The sequence below is a fragment of the Mus caroli genome, unplaced genomic scaffold (assembly GCF_978045245.1).
Source record: "Mus caroli unplaced genomic scaffold, Mus_caroli_1 scaffold_11, whole genome shotgun sequence".
Taxonomy (NCBI): Eukaryota; Metazoa; Chordata; class Mammalia; order Rodentia; family Muridae; genus Mus; species Mus caroli.
This window is the reverse complement of record NW_028227266.1, coordinates 65,090,947-65,108,487: the sequence shown is the minus strand read 5'-3', so window position 1 is coordinate 65,108,487 and position 17,541 is coordinate 65,090,947. Positions and strand designations below refer to the sequence as shown.

General features: G+C 35.8%; 1 protein-coding gene across 5 annotated transcripts in view; it reads right to left on the bottom strand.

The window, feature by feature from the left end:
* The window catches only part of Herc1 (HECT and RLD domain containing E3 ubiquitin protein ligase family member 1), a 163,310-nt gene that overhangs the window by 69,708 nt on the left and 76,061 nt on the right, over nucleotides 1-17,541 (bottom strand). For all 5 annotated transcript variants that reach the window (XM_029481103.2, XM_029481107.2, XM_029481105.2 and 2 more), the window contains exons 26-31: nucleotides 9,660-9,928; nucleotides 5,530-5,745; nucleotides 5,180-5,300; nucleotides 4,727-4,964; nucleotides 4,429-4,616; nucleotides 1,259-1,414 (exon numbers count right to left, since the gene is read on the bottom strand). In XM_029481103.2, the coding sequence (XP_029336963.1) occupies nucleotides 1,259-1,414; nucleotides 4,429-4,616; nucleotides 4,727-4,964; nucleotides 5,180-5,300; nucleotides 5,530-5,745; nucleotides 9,660-9,928 (1,188 nt within the window). The remainder of the gene's footprint in view (nucleotides 1-1,258; nucleotides 1,415-4,428; nucleotides 4,617-4,726; nucleotides 4,965-5,179; nucleotides 5,301-5,529; nucleotides 5,746-9,659; nucleotides 9,929-17,541) is intronic.

Below are 17,541 nucleotides of genomic sequence, written 5' to 3'. Positions count from 1 at the left end.
TGTGTGTATATATATTTTTTTTTCATGTACATGTTCAATGTACTGCAACATTGAGTCAAAAGTCGAGTATGTATTTCATATACATTAATCATAAAATCAAGGTCTGAATTATAACTGAGTTTAATGAGCCAAGACAGGCTCAAATAGTTTAATAATTTGACCAAAACTCCATACTTCAGTAGAAGTAGCATTTTTAAAATGTCTGTGAGCTTCTAAAGCCCAAGCATAAGTTTTCATTCCCTTGCTCTAGTCCATGGCCCATTTTAAAGCTTGGTAGGTTTCTGGGTTTTTTAAGCTTTCTCGTGTGTGTATGTGTGTGTGTGTGTGTGTGTGTGTGTGTGTATCATAGTACCCTTCACAATGTACTTTTCTTAAGTTAGAAAAGGTAGAAACAAAATATTGGGATGTTAAGTATGTACTCTTCTTATAGACATACCTTCATAGATTAGGGGAAAATGAATGACTACTCATGATACGAACTTCATGTTATTAAAGGAAGCAGTAAGTTATACCAGTTAATAAACATTGTTGAAGTATATAGAGAACATAAACACACAATAACCCATACCATAGACTACTATATTATAATTCTACAAGTTTCAAACACATTAGACAGAGATGATGAAAAAGTTCTGGAAACGGGTGAAAAGATACAACACTGTCACTATGCTTTAACGCATGAATTGTATACTTACATGGCCAAGGTTTAATTTTTGTTATCTACTTTTTAAATCAAAACTATGGGTAGCAAAATACTATCAGTAACCTGTAGAAGATTACCAGACTTTTAGGCTGGAACAAGGTATTAAGATTATTATACAGAGATGTCATAGACATCACACAATAGAAGTCACAATCAAAGCAGCTGAAATCACATAAGGATAGAGGGGGCATACAAATTCAGATCTGACTTGACAATCTAAAATGTGAAGTCAGACTCAGTAAATTATATACTGTACACATCTCTTCTTATTTTTAGTACATGTTATAATCTGAACAAACAGGGCTAAATTCTCTAGAGTAAATCATAATTTAATTTCTCCAGCACGACTTGGCATTATGAATTCCTTACCAACTGCTATCCAGAAATTGGCATTTTAAAACTGGCACACACACACACACAAAAAAAAAAAAAAAAATCAAAAGTCAAAATTCTTGAAATCAAGATCAAGTGCCCAGTGTTGTTAAAATTTTAGCATTACCTTAATAAAATACATGCAACACATAAAAATACTCTAAACAAAGGCAGCAGACCTACCGGAAGAACACTTCTGAGATGCTATGTTTAGAAGCACTTCTGTCCATTTGGGGGAAGCCATTTTTGACTGAATTGCTTTTGAAGACACAACTCTTCGAAGAAAAACTAAAAAATCCCCTAGATGGAGTTCAGCTGCATGTTGTTTCCTAAGAGCAGCTGAAAAGTGAAGAGATAAGTTTATATTTAATTGGAAGGCATCAGGCATCACCTTATTCAGCTTACATTTTAATTACATTAAGTATAAATCTAATTCCCAGTCTAGGTTTTCAATAGGCTACCAATTTTTGAAAACTAGAAAATGAGAAAAGATAAAAATGTAAATGAACCTCGAATGAAACATCTTTCTATGTATGGATGAGAAGCATGAGCATGCTAGAAGAGCACACATACACACACATTCTTTGTTTAATTCCTTTTCACATTTATTTATCCTGGGACCATTCCATGCAGAGGAGAACTAGAAGGTGCTAGGAGGGCAACAAGATAGAATGCCAGTCCTAAGGAAGAACACATGAACATCTGCAACAATCTGGATACAAGAATCCACAGTGCTGCTTCCAGAGAGATTCTGGAATGCTAGTTAAGGATAGGAGCGAAAACTCTTGTGAAAGAGAGGAGACCTCCGGAAAAGAACATGCCTCACTGACAGCAGACAGCCAGTATCAAGTTTCACAGGAAGCTGCATGCAGCACAGGAAAACTTCTGTCTGCTGTGATGGGTGAACAAGCCTATGACAGAACTAAACTGCTGCGGTCAACTAGGGAGGAAACCAAGAACTACGCTACATCTCCTCCAAACAGTACCTTGTCTCATTATTTAATACAAAACATTTTTTATAATATTAGTCCAAAGAACACAGAGGTATCATCAGTCTCTCGTCTATGCCTCTGTCTTTCACTCTAACTCGCCCCTGTACACCTTGTCAAGAGTAGGTTCCTCTTCTAGGAAGAAGCCTTCTTTTATCTTTTACAGAATGTCTCCAGCAAGTAGTTCTAGAATAAATTAGAGCCATGTGGAGGTGCAGATCTGTATTCCTGGCACTCGGGAGAAAAAGAGGCAGGAGGATCATAAACTCAAGGACTCTTTGGCAAAGCCTGGAGACCTCTAATATAAAGCAGGCTGATACAATACTTTGAAATAAAGACCATACCTTCCTTTTAATTGTGTATTTTCGAAGGATCAGAGGTTCTCCATACCTAAGCACAGCCTGATTCTGAATGACTGGCCATTGATGATTTTAGAGTGAGTCTCCATCCTAGCCATTTTCCAAACTGAACCCTCTCTCTAAGACAACTAGAGGGGAACAGACATGCGCTTCATCTGTTGCCACACATGCGAAGACCCAGTTATGGAAAAACTGTGTCTTTCTTTACTAGATATTGAAGGAGCCCTATTTTTGTTGTTTTCTTAGATGGAACACTGCTGGCCTGCAACTCATGTTCTTCTCTGACCTAACTTCTCTGGTAGGAATTCTAGGAATCTGCCAGCACATGCAGCTAAGGATACAATTATCTTGGGGCATTTAGCATCATCTCATAGGAAGAGAGGTAAAACCAGCGTAGCTGTTTTTCTGTCTGATATATTTAAATCGGATTGTCACTAGGATATCATTGCCAAAAGCAATAGAGAATAGTTATTAGAAAAATTAAATGAAAGATAATTTTCTCCAAAATGCAGATATATATTGGAATGCATAAGAGTTAATAATTAGTTCTGGGGTTTTTTTCATGTGTTTTGTTTTTTAAAAATGCATTTTTTAAAAGTATTATAGAATTCTAGAAACATTGCCTGTTGTCTGTGTGTGCAGGAGCACAAACTGGTGAGAACCCGGTACCTTAATAGTTCTTTATATCCTAGTAGATCTCAGAAGAAAGAGGCAGGGACACTTTGTTTTTATTAACCATTTTGTAGTCTGCCTAAGCTCTCTGAATAAAGATTACTCTATACACAATGAAGGGGAAAACAAAACAAAACAAAACAAAACATACCACTGGCTTAGGCTAGGAAACTACAAAGCTAGCTCTTAATCAGAACCATACTTCTACAGTGTGACATAATTCATCATTATCTGTGAGTCAGATAATTCTTCTGAGTTTCTTGTACTGTGCCGTATCTGCTCACAACTTTGCCTCTACCATGACCCTATGTCAATGACAACAAAGACAATGCTTTATCATTTTGCATCTGTTCGGTATATTCTATTTTCCCCCACAAAACTCAGCAATATTAATATGGCATAAGTATCATTTAATTACAAATATTATCTATTAGAATCTTAAATATTAACAATCACTAAATTTTTATTATGTGCCAGATAATGTTCTGGGCTTACATATATCAAGTTATTTAGTCCTCAAAACAATCTTCACAAAGTTGGCTCTGTAAATTACCTTTATTTTACAGATGACAGAACTGGAACAAAGAATGGTGAGATAGCTTAGTCTCTTCTATCTACCCTTCTAACCCAGAAGGGACTTTTAAAGGGCATTGGGAGAATGAGACATGGTAACTCACAATCCTTTTGAAATAATGACCAGTTTTAGACTTTTAGTCTCATAATTACATTGAAGACAAAGGCAGTAGTTCTACTGCTTCAGATATAAATTCTAGTGGAAACTGCCTTAGTTTCATTTCTTATGGCTATGATAAGATGCCCTGACAAAAGTGGAAGGCAGTGCTCTCTGTTCTTGAAGTTCCTGTTGCTGTGACTTCTCAGATCTCATAGACTGAACCTGGAATGGTGAACCAAATAAAACCTTTCTCCTCTAAGTTGCTTTTGTCAAGATATTTTACTGCAACTAGAAACAAAACTATAAAACCATGTTCACTATATAATAAATGAGGTATCAGTAACTAAACATTATATTGGCCAAGTGTAAGGAGGAATTCTGTTAGTTCAGTTCTTCTGATTATAATCCAGTTCCCAGTTGCCAAACCCAGTTCTCAAACCTTGAGAAGGAGCAGTAGCTCTAAGCAGCACCAGAGTAAACAGAGCACAGCGGCTCAGTCAGAAGCTCATCTAAACCATATGTATGAATAGAGAAAGGGGTTGCAAACAATCAAGAATCCTTTCGTATCACAACAGAAAGAAGCTAATGGTCTTACCATATGGACACTATGGACAGTCAAGTACTTGCACATAATGAGCAAACAAAAAGAACTTATACTACCTCTGAAATCTCTCTTCTCAGCTTCCCCACTGGAGTCAACTTTTTTTTCTTCTTCTTCACCCTCTTCTCCTTCTCCAAAAGAGGCCATAAATAGCACACCAGTTTGAGACAATAAATTCTTCAGTTGACTACAGAGTAGATCCAACAAGGACTGAACTACTTTGGGGCTCAGTTTATCAGCATAAGTTCTATGTGAAATAAAAGGAAAAATAAAGAATGAGAATATAAGAAGAGACAAACACTGTAGAAAAAAAAAAAAGGCCCCACCTCATTCTATCAAAACCTTTGCAATATTTACCCAGTAGTGATGGCCAGAATCTGGAGCAACCTTGTACTGGCCACTTTCAAAGCTGTGCTAAGCTGAGAAACACCAGTCTTTGGCAACAATTGCAGGGGCTGTCCTAACATGGTGTCTGTTCCACATAACTGTGACAATACATTCAGCAGACCAGTGGAAATTGCCAAAGAAACATCAACTGGCTGATAATGAACGCTGAGGGCAAAAACTGTAACCAAAAGAAGACGTTGCTGGGCTTCTAAAAAAAAAGAAAAGACAGACAGTTGAGAATCTCTTTGAAATTAAGTAGCTATTAAAATAAACTTCTCCAAACTATAAATGGTAGTATAAAATAATATTCAATTTTCAAGTACTATATTGGTCTATTAATATAAAACATAAAGATAATTATCTACCATAACCTCAGGCAAAAATGTACACCCTTCATCTTCATTTGCAGAAATATTTACTCACCAATGTGATGCTTATTTGCTTGAAGGGCTCTCTCTAGAGTAGCAGACAGTTGTTGGTAAATCTTATGAACAGCCACCTGGATTTCAACCTGAATATTTCTTTTAGCTGCTCTGATTCCATCCTAAATTACACAGAGTTTTAAAATCAGCACAATAATACAATCACTTACCTATGCCCAACTGTATGATTCACAAACTTATACAGATAATGATAGATCTTTAAAAGTAATAGAAAAGCTTTTAGAATTTTAGCCTCAGTCATACACATCACCAAGTTCCAGATGGTCTACCTGGCTTTGTAAAAAGAAAAAGAACTACATACAGAACAAGATGTCACTCATCGTCACTTACTTGATAGTGATGCAATCGGCCACTCTCTCCTTTGGTTCCCGTGTGTCCGACAGTACCTAAACCGAAACACCCTGCTAGAAACTGCAATCTCACAGACGTGAGCAGGGTGGATGACTGAAAGCCTGAACTTGATCTGCTTCCTGTCAGCAAGACGTTACCCTTTTCTTCCATGCCAGATAATAGAGTGAGGATCTGGTGAAGTGCCTCCAAACGAAGCTTGAAGGAAAAACATTTGAGGTTCTGTCACTAAACTCAAACATAAAGAATTCTGTATGTCAGAGGTAATATGTTATCTAGGACAAAGAAAGTCTAACATTTTCTAAGAATCTGTTAAACATGTTATTATTACTGTTTATTAAATCAAATGCATCTAAAGCCTCTTTGAGGATATTTTAAAATAAAATAAGCCATGCATACACTGGGAGAGTAGGTTTGGGTTGGTTGGTATTGAGGACTGAATTCAGGATTTAAAGTGCTCCATGGCTAAATAATATATCCTAAGTTTCTAAAGTAGTAAATGTAAAGTTTGTTATTCCAGATTTGAGGGATGGGGCCACCTACCCATCTCAAAATTTGTAACCCAGAATTGTTCTGTCTAAAGGAAACACAGGAACAGAAAATGTAACAGAGACAGAAGGAAAGACCATGCAGACTGTCCAACCTAGGAATCCATCCCATTTGCAGACACCAAACCCAGTCACTATTGCTGATGCCAAGAAGTGCTTGCTGACAGGAGCCTGGTATAGCTGTCCTCTTGAGAGGCTCTGCCAGCACCTGACTGCATACAGATGCAGATACTCACAGCCAACCATTGGACTAAGCCTGGGGATTCCAAAGGAAGAGTTAGGGGAAAGATTAAAGGAGCTGAAGGGGATTCCAACCCCACATGAAAGAACATCATCAACTAACCAGACCCACCAAAGTTTCCAGGGACTAAACCACCAACCCAACAGTATACTGGATGGGTCTATGGTTCCAGCTACATATATAGCAGAGGATTGCCCTCTCTGGCATCAGTGGGAGGGGAGGCCCTTGGTCCTTTGGAGGCTTATTGCCCCATGTAAGGGGATGCTAGAGGCGTGAGGTAGGAGTGAGTGTGACAGTGGGAGATCACCCTCTTAGAGGCAATGGGGAGAAGGGATAGGATCAGAGGTTTGAGGAGGGGAGACCAGGAAGGGGGACAACATTTGAAATGTAAATAAATAAAATAACCAATAAAAAAATGTAAAGTTTGGAGACAAGATGCCAAGGCCACATTCCTCTGCATGTTGGGCAGTCTTAAGAAAGTCAATGAACTTTATGAGTCCCAGTTTCCTCAAATACAAAACGAGTATCAGTCAAAGAGCCTCGATGACGCACACAGATACATGTGAAGAGTTCAAAGCTTTATAAGTACAAGTAGTGAGGTTGCATAGAATGAATACTTTTATTCTCCATGGTCTGTCCAAGGCTCACTTGTGTTTCTGATTCTATCTTCTCTACCCACTACTGAACGACCCATCACTACAGTGGCTCAGTCTACTCTTCTTTGAAAACAAAAAATGGATTTCTACTTTAAAAGTTTAGATTTAGAGAAAGTTGTAAATCCTTTTATGAAGCAGTTATCTCAACGGTAATGATCATGATCACAAAATCACAGCACTGATTATCAGCTCTGAAAAATACTGAGGATGCTCTAGATACAGCAATAGCAACTACTCAGTCAAGATTAATTCTCTGTTTAACTGAGTTTAAGACTTATTTTGCTTTAGGCATGTGTGTGTGCCTGAATGTATGTATGTGCAGGGAATCTGATTCCCTTGAACTGAAGTTACAGACAGTTTAGAGCCACCTGAAAATGGTATTGGCAACAGAACACGGGTCCTCTACAGCATACGTTCTTAATCACTAAGCCATCTCTCTAGCTCCAGATTAGATCAGGTCAGCCTGATCTATATAGGGAGACTCTTTCTCAAGAGGAAATAGGGGAGGAGTGAAAATAGAAAATAACAAAAGTCTATATCTCAATTTAGGTTAGATTCCCACAGTAATGATTACCACAGTAAAGATGAGCAAAATTTGAATTAAAAATTAAACCTCAGGACTAGCAAAATGGTATGATGGGCAAGCGTGTTTGCTCTGTAAGCATGATGAGGTGAGGTTTAATCCCCAACACCCATTTAAAAAGCAAGCCTTGCAGCATGAGTCTGTAACCCAAACATTGGGAAATCAGGAACAGGTGAATCCTAAGAGATCACTGGTTAGCTAGCATAGACAGAAGAGAGATTCAATGGGCAATAAAGTAGAGAGCAATAGACTACAACACCTGACATCTTGTGTGGGTCTCCACAACTACATGACCTGGGCTCACATACTCATACCTAGACCCATCTCATTAGTATACAATTTTCTTTCCTCTTTAACAAGCGATACAAAAAGTTGCTCAAAAAGATATTTCTTTAGCATTTCTCAGTAAATGATTTGCATATCTATTTCATGTAGCTACATACTGAGAACTGAATAAAAGTTTTTCAGGCAAAAAAAAAAAAGATCATGAATGGAAATTGCTCAAGAACCCCTGAGACAGAACTGCATTAATCTGTAATTATATATATATTCTTCATTTTTAATGACCATGACATGTTGGAAGTAGTCTTTGTTTCTTATAAGGAACTTATAGGAAGTTCCTAAATTTGGATTTGCTCCCCAGTCCCCCTCTCACAATTAGAATAGAGCTAGAGATTTGTATTGTCATATTATGTCAATGATACATTATATCCACATGAGTTATTAATAGTAATATTCATTATAATTGCTTAAAGATCTATCTGACAGATTTCTAGTGTCATTCTTTTTTTCTCCTCTTTCTCATACCTACTAGAAGCAAGTTACTAAGTACAACCCATTAACAAGGGTGAAAAATTTAATTTCTATTAGAGGAAGGAATATCAAAGGATCTGTGGTCAGATTAAAAGTCATTAATATTTGGGGCTTATTCTGTGACTATGCAAACCTCCTAGGTACCCTAGTTTTCTCATGGATGTCTTTACTCATCTTTCGGTCTTTACTGTAGCAATCATTATTGTGGGTATCACTAATGTTTTGTTCCTGCCTTCTTTTCTTTTCCTTGCTTTTGTGATAGGGTTTCTCCTACGCAGCCCTAGCTGGGCTGGCATGGATTATATAGCCTAGACTAGCCTCAAACTCACAGCAATCCCTGTGGCATCCTTTTAATGCAGAGATAAACAGTACAGAATGGAGGGTACGACAGGGAGCCAACTTGAACCTCGCTTCTAGAAGAGGGACACCTGATGATATTTTGTCCTAAGAGATAAAATCTTTAAATTGTACGTTTTATCTGGTTCAAACACTGTTGTGCTGCTTTCATTAAGAAAAGGATGTCAAGTTGGGTGCACACCTTCAATCCCAGCACTCAGGTAGGTAGAGGCAGGTGAATCTCTCAGTTTAAGGCCAGCCTGGTCTATTCAGTGAGCTCTAGGACAGGCAGGGCTAAACAAAAAGAAACCCCATCTCTAAAGAACAAAACCAACCAAACAAATAAAAACATAAACAAACAAAGAAAAGAATGTTAAAAGCTCAGGTATGGAAAAAGGAGACAGCCCAGAAGGTAAAATACTTACTGCACAAGCACAAAGACCTGAATTTGGACTCCCAGTACCCATATAAAAGCTAAGCCTGCCAGCATCTCTGTAACCCCAGTGCTAGAGGTGCAAGTGAGGTACAGTCTATCCAGAACCCAGATTCAGAAGGTATCTTGCCTCAAAAGATAATAATAACAAGGTTCAGGAGATAGAGGTATTTGCTGCTGAGACTGAAGGACAGAGTTCGATCACTAGAACCCACATGGTAGAAGGTGAGAAATGACTCCTACAAGATGTCCTCAGAACTCTGTGGCACATGTACTATAAAGGAGGACACCCAAACTAACCTCTAGACTCCACTCATCTACACACACTGTATCATGCATGCACATGCACGGAGAGGAGGGGAGGGGAGAGGAGGGGAGGGGAGGGGGAAGGAGGGGGGAGGGGAGTAGAAAAGAAGGGCAAAGCTTTTCATAGAATTATACATTCAGTGGTTCACTTTTGGTTTCCAGATTTGCTTATGAATAATAAATATCCACAACTTACCTCTGCCCTTAGCTGTTGCTGCTCCATTGCAATGATGGAGGCCTGGGGACTTGTAGACATACTTTCTTCCGGCTCCTTGAAACCTGGAGCATTCCCCACATCTCCACTCACAAAACTTACAACATTTTCAATCAATGTGTGAACTCCCAAAGACTTGGTAAGGTCAAAATCAGACTCAAAGGAGTAAGAGGAGTTGTAGAACCAATCTCTGGTATGTTTCAGGCGAGTCCAAGAGTCACTCAGAGATTCTAATTGACTATGAATAGGACCTACATGAAAATAGGAGTTAAAAAAAAAATCATACATCAACAGCAATCAAGTAGAGAAGAGAACACATTCTCAAACTAGATGAAGGCTGAGCGCTACTATCATACCAAGTAGTGAGAAATGGATATTCATGTTTGAACACATGCATGCATTAAGTGAATCTGGTCAAAATACTTTGGTTTAAAAAAAATAGAACAAACGAACAAAAATAAACAAACAAAAGTTAAGAGCAATGTAAAAAACTAAAGAGAAAGCCTCGTTGATTTATCGGTGTCCATGTCAATGATTTGGCAACACGCTACCACAAGAAAATAAAGGCAGAAGCTGCTCTGTAAGTGCTTAATCAAAAAGGCTCTGAAATATTACAACACATCATTACTCAGGAGCAACAACAAAATGGGCACTTAGAACTCTACTGGTAAAAGCCAATCAAAAAAGGATTTCATCTGACTAAACATCATTGCAAAGGGAAGTCACAACTGCACAAAATGTCTACAAATCTTCAATGAAATATTAGAAAAAATGGTTATACAAGGGCAAGTAAACTTACAAAAAGGAGACATAAACACCACTTTTAAGTTTCACTTACTACCTGTCATGTGCATATTTATTTACCTCAGGTTGTTAAGCTCCTATATAAAGGAAGCAAAGTTTCACGAAAAAGTAGTATCCATTGTAAAATATTAATGGTATTATCAGCAGTTTGTATTAGCAGCAGTAATAGCTAAGTATTATTAGCTTGCTTGTATTTTTAGGTTAAACCTTTAAACATCAAATACTACCATATTAGAATACAAAAATAACTTTCTAAGTTTCAAGCCAAGTTTAGCTCTAAGTAAAATATATCCATATCCAATTCATATACTTTTTCTTTAAACATTCTTAGGAAACTAAGTTTGCTTAACTTTACTTTCGGTTCATAATAAACCTTCTCATCATTGTTCTATATATGGCCTGGTACTGTATTTATATATTTATATTGTTATTGAATATAAAACTGACAAAAACTTGTATCAATTTGTTTTCTACCTAAATTTTTACTAGGCTTATCATTCTCTTCCTTTTACTGCTATCGATTTTGTCTTACATTCACTCTAAAGATGGACAATCTTTAACTGTGGTGATTATTTTGCATAGGCATGTGTTCTGCATGTATGTGGGGATATAAATACCTAGGTGTTTTTAAATGCTCATGAATGTTTATGCACCTGAATAAAGTTTGACTTAGGGTGTCTTCCTGGATTATTCTCCATTAACATGTTGTTGCAGAGTCTTATAATGAACCTACCACTCAGTGTTTTAGCTTGCTCTGAGGACTCCCCTATCTCTGCCTCCCTTGTGATGGGGCTATAGGTGGACTACTAAACCCAACTGGCCTTCAGGTAGCTATGGAGATCTAAACTCCAGTTCTTACACTTGCATAGCAAGAACTCAGATTCATCCACACAGCCCCAGTTTTAGCAATATTTTACAATCTAAAGAAAGTATTAATTATGTAATCATTTTAAACATATTCTTTTTGTGCAATATAATATTGCCAACATAAATCCAATTTACTATATATAGCCAGGATTCATTTGTTTGGCTGCTATGTGATATCATATCTTATAAACATACCAACTTTCTATATTAGGAATTAATTTTAAGGTACCCAACAAAGATACATATGTTAAAAAATAACTGTACTTGTTAAATTATACCAGACAGAAAGGCTTGGAAAGATTACTACTAGTGGCCACAGAGGAAGAAACCCTACTACAATATTAAGCATTTAGTCTTTCATTTTTTTTTTTACTATTATACTGGTGCCAGTTAAACCTCAGGGCTTTACAATCAGACATGGAAATTCTTAATAGGGAACTAATATTATGAACTATTAAATATCCTAATAAAAAAATTCATATACCAAAGAATTATTACCTTTTATATTTTCATGAAATATTCTTTTCTCAAAAGCTTCTAGGGGTGGTGGTGGTGGTGGTGGTGGTAGGTGTGTGTGTATGTGTGTGTGTGTGTGTGTGTGTGTGTGTGTGTGTGTGTGTGTGTGTATGAGTTAGAGGTGGTAATGGGTATGTAATATACATGGAGGAATGAGTGCAGGCTAAGACAATGTTGGCTATCTGTCCCTTGCTTTCATCTTTGTTTGAGATAGGGTACCTTGGTTTTTGCTGCTGTGTATACCGGACCAGCTGGCCCATAAGCTTCGAGCTATTCCCATCGTCCCTTCCTTCTTGCCATAAAGGGATTGATTATAAGCACACAAATACTTATGTGGGTTCTCAGGACCTGACCTCAGGTTTTCACAAGTACTTTATCCACTGAGCTATTTCCAAAGTCCCAAGAACTTTTTCTAATAAGAGCTCCAGGACTAGAGATACAGTTCCACAGTAGAAAGCTTCCCTAGTATGCACATAAAATTCTGAATTCCATCTCCAATAGAGAGGGAAAATCTTTAATTTTCAGTTTTATGGAAATGAAAATAGTATGAAAAAATCCCTACTTATAGGTACAGCTTTCATATAATTTAGAAAAAAGTAATATCCATGGGTATACATTATGTTAAAATTATTTTATTAAATACAGAAGAAATTTAAACAAAGACACCATTTTCTTAAGCTGTCCAAATTGAAGGGCTGTATATGACTTAACCAACGAATGTCAGGTTTTAGTTCATTGCACTGAGCTTATTTTACTTAATAGCAAATTTCAGAATACAACAGCCTTTTTCTTTTAACACATACAAGTTACTTTTCAGAACAAGTTCCTAATATCTACTGTCCAGTGTTAGAACCACAGAAATGAAAGAGACCTATCTACTTCAACTGAGGACACAGAGGCTCAAACAGATGAATTTCCCAAATTAGCAACATTGGTTCCTTAACTCTAGGTGAAATAGATTCATAAATTCCAGTTATATAATGACTCAAAGCGCACAGATCTATGGAAATTTCAACTGCTTGGTTAATTATATAAAGGCTCAGTCACTAATCTACCAATAGTGAACTGCCTTTATATACAGAGAAATATTCCATGGAATTACTAGACATGCCCAAACTAAATCCCTTTGAAAGCAGGAGTCAGCAAACTTTTTCCGTCATGTGTCACATAGTAAACAGTCCAGTGGTCCATAAGGTCTCAGCCACAATTGCTCAACCCTGATATTATAATAAGAAAACAGACAGATAGTCGATAAACAAATGAGTACAGCTTTATTTCAATTTACAAAAATTGAGAAAGGTCAGACTTGGCCTACTAGATGTAATTTGAAAAAGCTTAAAGGATAAAATTATTGGGTATATGATTCAAATAAACTCCTTATAAATAAAACATAAAACCAGGGAAAAAAAGAAGGGGCATGGTGCACACCTTTAATCTCAGCACTCAGGAAGCAGAGAAAGGAGGATCTCTGTCAGTTCAAGGCCAGCCTGGTCTACCTGTGGTCCAGGCCCAGCCACATAGTGAGAGAAGTCTCAAAAACAAAACAACAAAACAAAACAATGGAGGCCAAAAACTTAAAACACAGAGAAATGAGAGATAGAATTTTACTTTTGAAAAAAAAACAAAAAACAAAACTATTTTTTAATTCTCTGTAATCAAGCTAAAAGGGGAAGGCTCCTACACGTCAGTAGATATGCAGGGCCTTGCTTACTACTTACTATCTCAGAGAAACAGTTCAGCAAGACTTTGTGACTGTTTACTTGTTTTTACAAACTCTGGTTCTTAAATGAAAATTTCAAAATGAACATGGCTGAGCTGCAATACATACTTTATAAACCATAAAATATGTAGGCAAGCTAAAAGGGGAAAAAAATTTAAACATGCCATCATGTACTTGCTTGAAGCTCTTCTTTTTTCTGGGGCTCAAGTGGCCAAAAAGGAGTAAATACCCTACCACATGAGAATCAGAAGACAAAAGCAGAAATTTGATACAGGAGATAACATTTATATTCTTTATGTAACTTGAAATGCACAAATAAAATAGCATTTCACCCAATTTGTTACATCATAAAACACATATTGATAAATATTTCCAGCATTACTTCAGCAATAAAATGCTAAGAACATTGACAAAGACCCGAGAGAGGAACTCAAACTACACTTTAACCAATAAAGTTTACCTAATACGGCTTCTGCTACCACTTCTTAAATCGCTGAGATTCTATCTTCCACTTTCACCATAACAGCTTCAGCTTACACAAGAAATAGCAAGTACTGGTGAAAGGTATTATCTTTCTGCAAATAATTAGCTCAATCTGCACAATCACAGAAAATCTTTTAAGTATGTGTCAAAATACCAAAATGTCAACAGTTTTTGGTAAATTTTGTTAAGAATTTGATAAACTTATAAATGAGTTCATATTTGTGAAGCACTTAAAATAATGTTTGGTGATAATGAGCTGTTTATAAGCTTCTGAATATAAATTTCATTTTGTCCCTGAAGAACTTGCTTCATCTGTTTCTTTTTAATAAAATGTATAGGTTGTTTTTTATTTTAGAATTTAACTGTTTTGTTTTCTTTTGTTTCCCAGCTGGGTCTTGCTATGGCACCCATGTCTGCAGCTCTTGGAGTCACCTTTCCTGCCTCCACCACCCCTCCTGCTCCCATCAAACAGCTGTTACTATAGAAACTTCTGGCCTAGAATTTAACATTTTAATATCTGAAAAGATGAACAAGATGGTCTAGCTAAAGGATATATGCTCCCATTGCTTTGCACCTTCCATGTTTGCTTAGATCACAGTGAAACATTAGCCAGAATCAAGGGTTTTAAAAAGAACAATCATGTTTCATTATCATGAATCTTAATATCCTTAATGTCAAAGAATAAGTACAGATGACTAACCCTTTCAAGGAGCTTTTTAAAAAAGAGACATTGAATACACACTGACCACTAATTATCATTTATTCACACATTTAATTTTAATAAATAAGGTATAATTAAAACTATTGTTTCTCTTGTTCCTCTTATCTGACTTTCACTAAGACCAACAAATGGAAAAGCTATTTAAGAGAATATTTTTGGATTTCCTCCTCAAATAGTAGAAATGAGTAAATACGCATATAAAAGAATCCTCTTTGGCTAGACATTTGTTTGTTCTCCAGGGTACAGGTCACAGTTTCACAACAAACAGTTTGGTCAGAACAGTTCTCATACTTAGACAGTTCAACCGTCTCAGACAAGACATGCATTTTTTGAAGCTAATGGAATCTGATTCAGTTTGACAAATGAAAAAGACAAATAAGACAAGAATAATAAGAATAATAAGAATAAGAAATACTACACTACCATTTAAAAGCAAATAAACAAAATAAACACTTCCTCTAGTGTGTGGACCAAGGATAATCACTAAATATATAAGATTTGTAAAAATTTAGAAAATGTATCAAATGTTTTTAAACATTTTAATTAAAGATTTATTTCAAAGTATGTGTTTATTGGGGTGAGATCTGTGCACATGAATACCGGTGATTATTTTGTTGTTGTTTATTTTGAAACCAAGTCTGTCTACACAGCTTCACTCCTGAAACTAGTGATCTATGAGAGCATGCAGTTCTGTGGACCTGGAGTTACAGGCTGTGAGCAACCTGATATGGGTGACAGGAACTGAACTGTAGTCCTCTCCAAGAGCGGTATATGCTAAACCACTGAGCCATCACTCCAGACACTCTTACACTGTACTTTTAGTGTTTTTGAAGAAAGGGTTCTATTACAGTAAATAAAATAAAATCTGTAAAGTATACATTTTTATTATGTATTAAAGTCTAGGATTCTGAGACAGAAAAGTAACTATTTTGGATTACATTCCTAAAATAGTAACCCTTCTTCTTTTTAGTTAACTTTATTGTAATCCCTACGAATAAAGTAGAGAGTAAATTTATTCCATGGGAACAATAAATTGTTACCACATTAAGTGATTTGATAAAATTTTAAATCACTTTGTCTCCATATTATAATTTCCCAAATAAGTAGTTACAAAAAAAAAAAATTCCATAAAGGTCTCTATATGCTTTTCTGATTTAAAAACAACAACAAAACAGAATTTTCCAATAAGAAAACAGGGGGGTACTAGTACTATCTTGAGATTTTTAAGGAAGATGTTTGTCCATACATCAAATTAAGATTAATTGCTTGATTTAGCTATTTAGCTCTATTTAGAGCTAAAGCTATAGGAGATTTACACATAGTTTTAGGATAAAAGTTTTGAAAAAATATAGGCAACAATTCTAGGTTATAATTTTAATACACTGATTCATAATTAAAATATGGACTACTTCCATACTATCTGAAGATAAACATACTACTCCTTTCCTTTCTTTAAAAGATACTTCTTTGCTTCATACTGCCATGATTAGGGATTAAATATCAAATGTATACTTCAAGATCACTATAAAAAAGCTGTAAAAAAAAATGTACCTATAGCCAATGGACTACCACTTACAAACACAGCTATGATAGAATGTTACATTAGCAAGGTCTCAAACTACAGGTTAGCTCCCCTCTCTACTCCTCAGCAAGTCTACAGCTGCCCACTCCCTGGAATCAATAAATACGTAGTTCTCTAGCACTCGGACTACCACTTCTGAGTGCTGTGATAACAGACATGCACCATCATACTCAGATTTAAATGGAACATCTAACAATATTCACCTTAGCTAAACAAGCTAGAAAAGTAAGTTATGTTCCAAAAACTTGATTGTTAAATCAAAAGAACTGTCAGTTTCCAAAGTACTTTAAATAGAATGTATACTGTTCAATATATTAATATACTTTGTCATAATTTTTATACATTATAAATCATAATATAAAACTGTAATAGAATATTATATTTATAATAAATAAAATACCTTTATAATATTGAATTTTCTTTTGTTTTTAAGAAACCCAGAATCTTGGATACATTTTAATTTCAAGATCCTTCAATAAAGAAAGTTCTGGGCCTTAATAGTCCTAACATTGCAGTAAATTTTATTCTTCAAGAGTAACAATGTTTCTTCTTTTAAGTGTGTATGTGTGTATAATTTTTAAAAATCATATGAACTATGATGTTCCTTTCCCTCATTCCTTATCTTCTCGTCTTTGTTTGTGGGGTTTTGTTTGGTTTTGGTTCTTTTTACATATGTGGAAAAGCCTTAAACACCAAAAAAGGGTTTCATGTTGAAGAATAGAAGTTTGATATCACAGAAACAAATTTTCTTCACAAGCTTTTAGAAAACAGCTACCACCAGTAGAAATTTTTAACATTTTATATTTTTATAAAACTATTATATACATGGTTTTAAATGAAAGTCTTAGTTAATAAGAGAATATTAATATTTAAGAGTGTGTTCAGTTACCCTTGGATTTATATTATCTAAAGCCACTGCTCTTTTCCTCCATTTGCCTATGTGTTAACTGATACACATTAAGAAAGAGCTACTAAGAAAAGACTCCTGGTAATACTATAAAACTGCATACCATATAATAAAAGAACAAATTAGGGAGGGTAATGTAGAAACTTTTATTTGAAGGTGTATGTGTGTGTGTATTAGTGAGCCGGAGCATAGAAAACTACACACATAACCTCCCAGGCAACATTTCTGGAATTCTATAGTATTTTTCAAAAGTGCCTTTTAAAC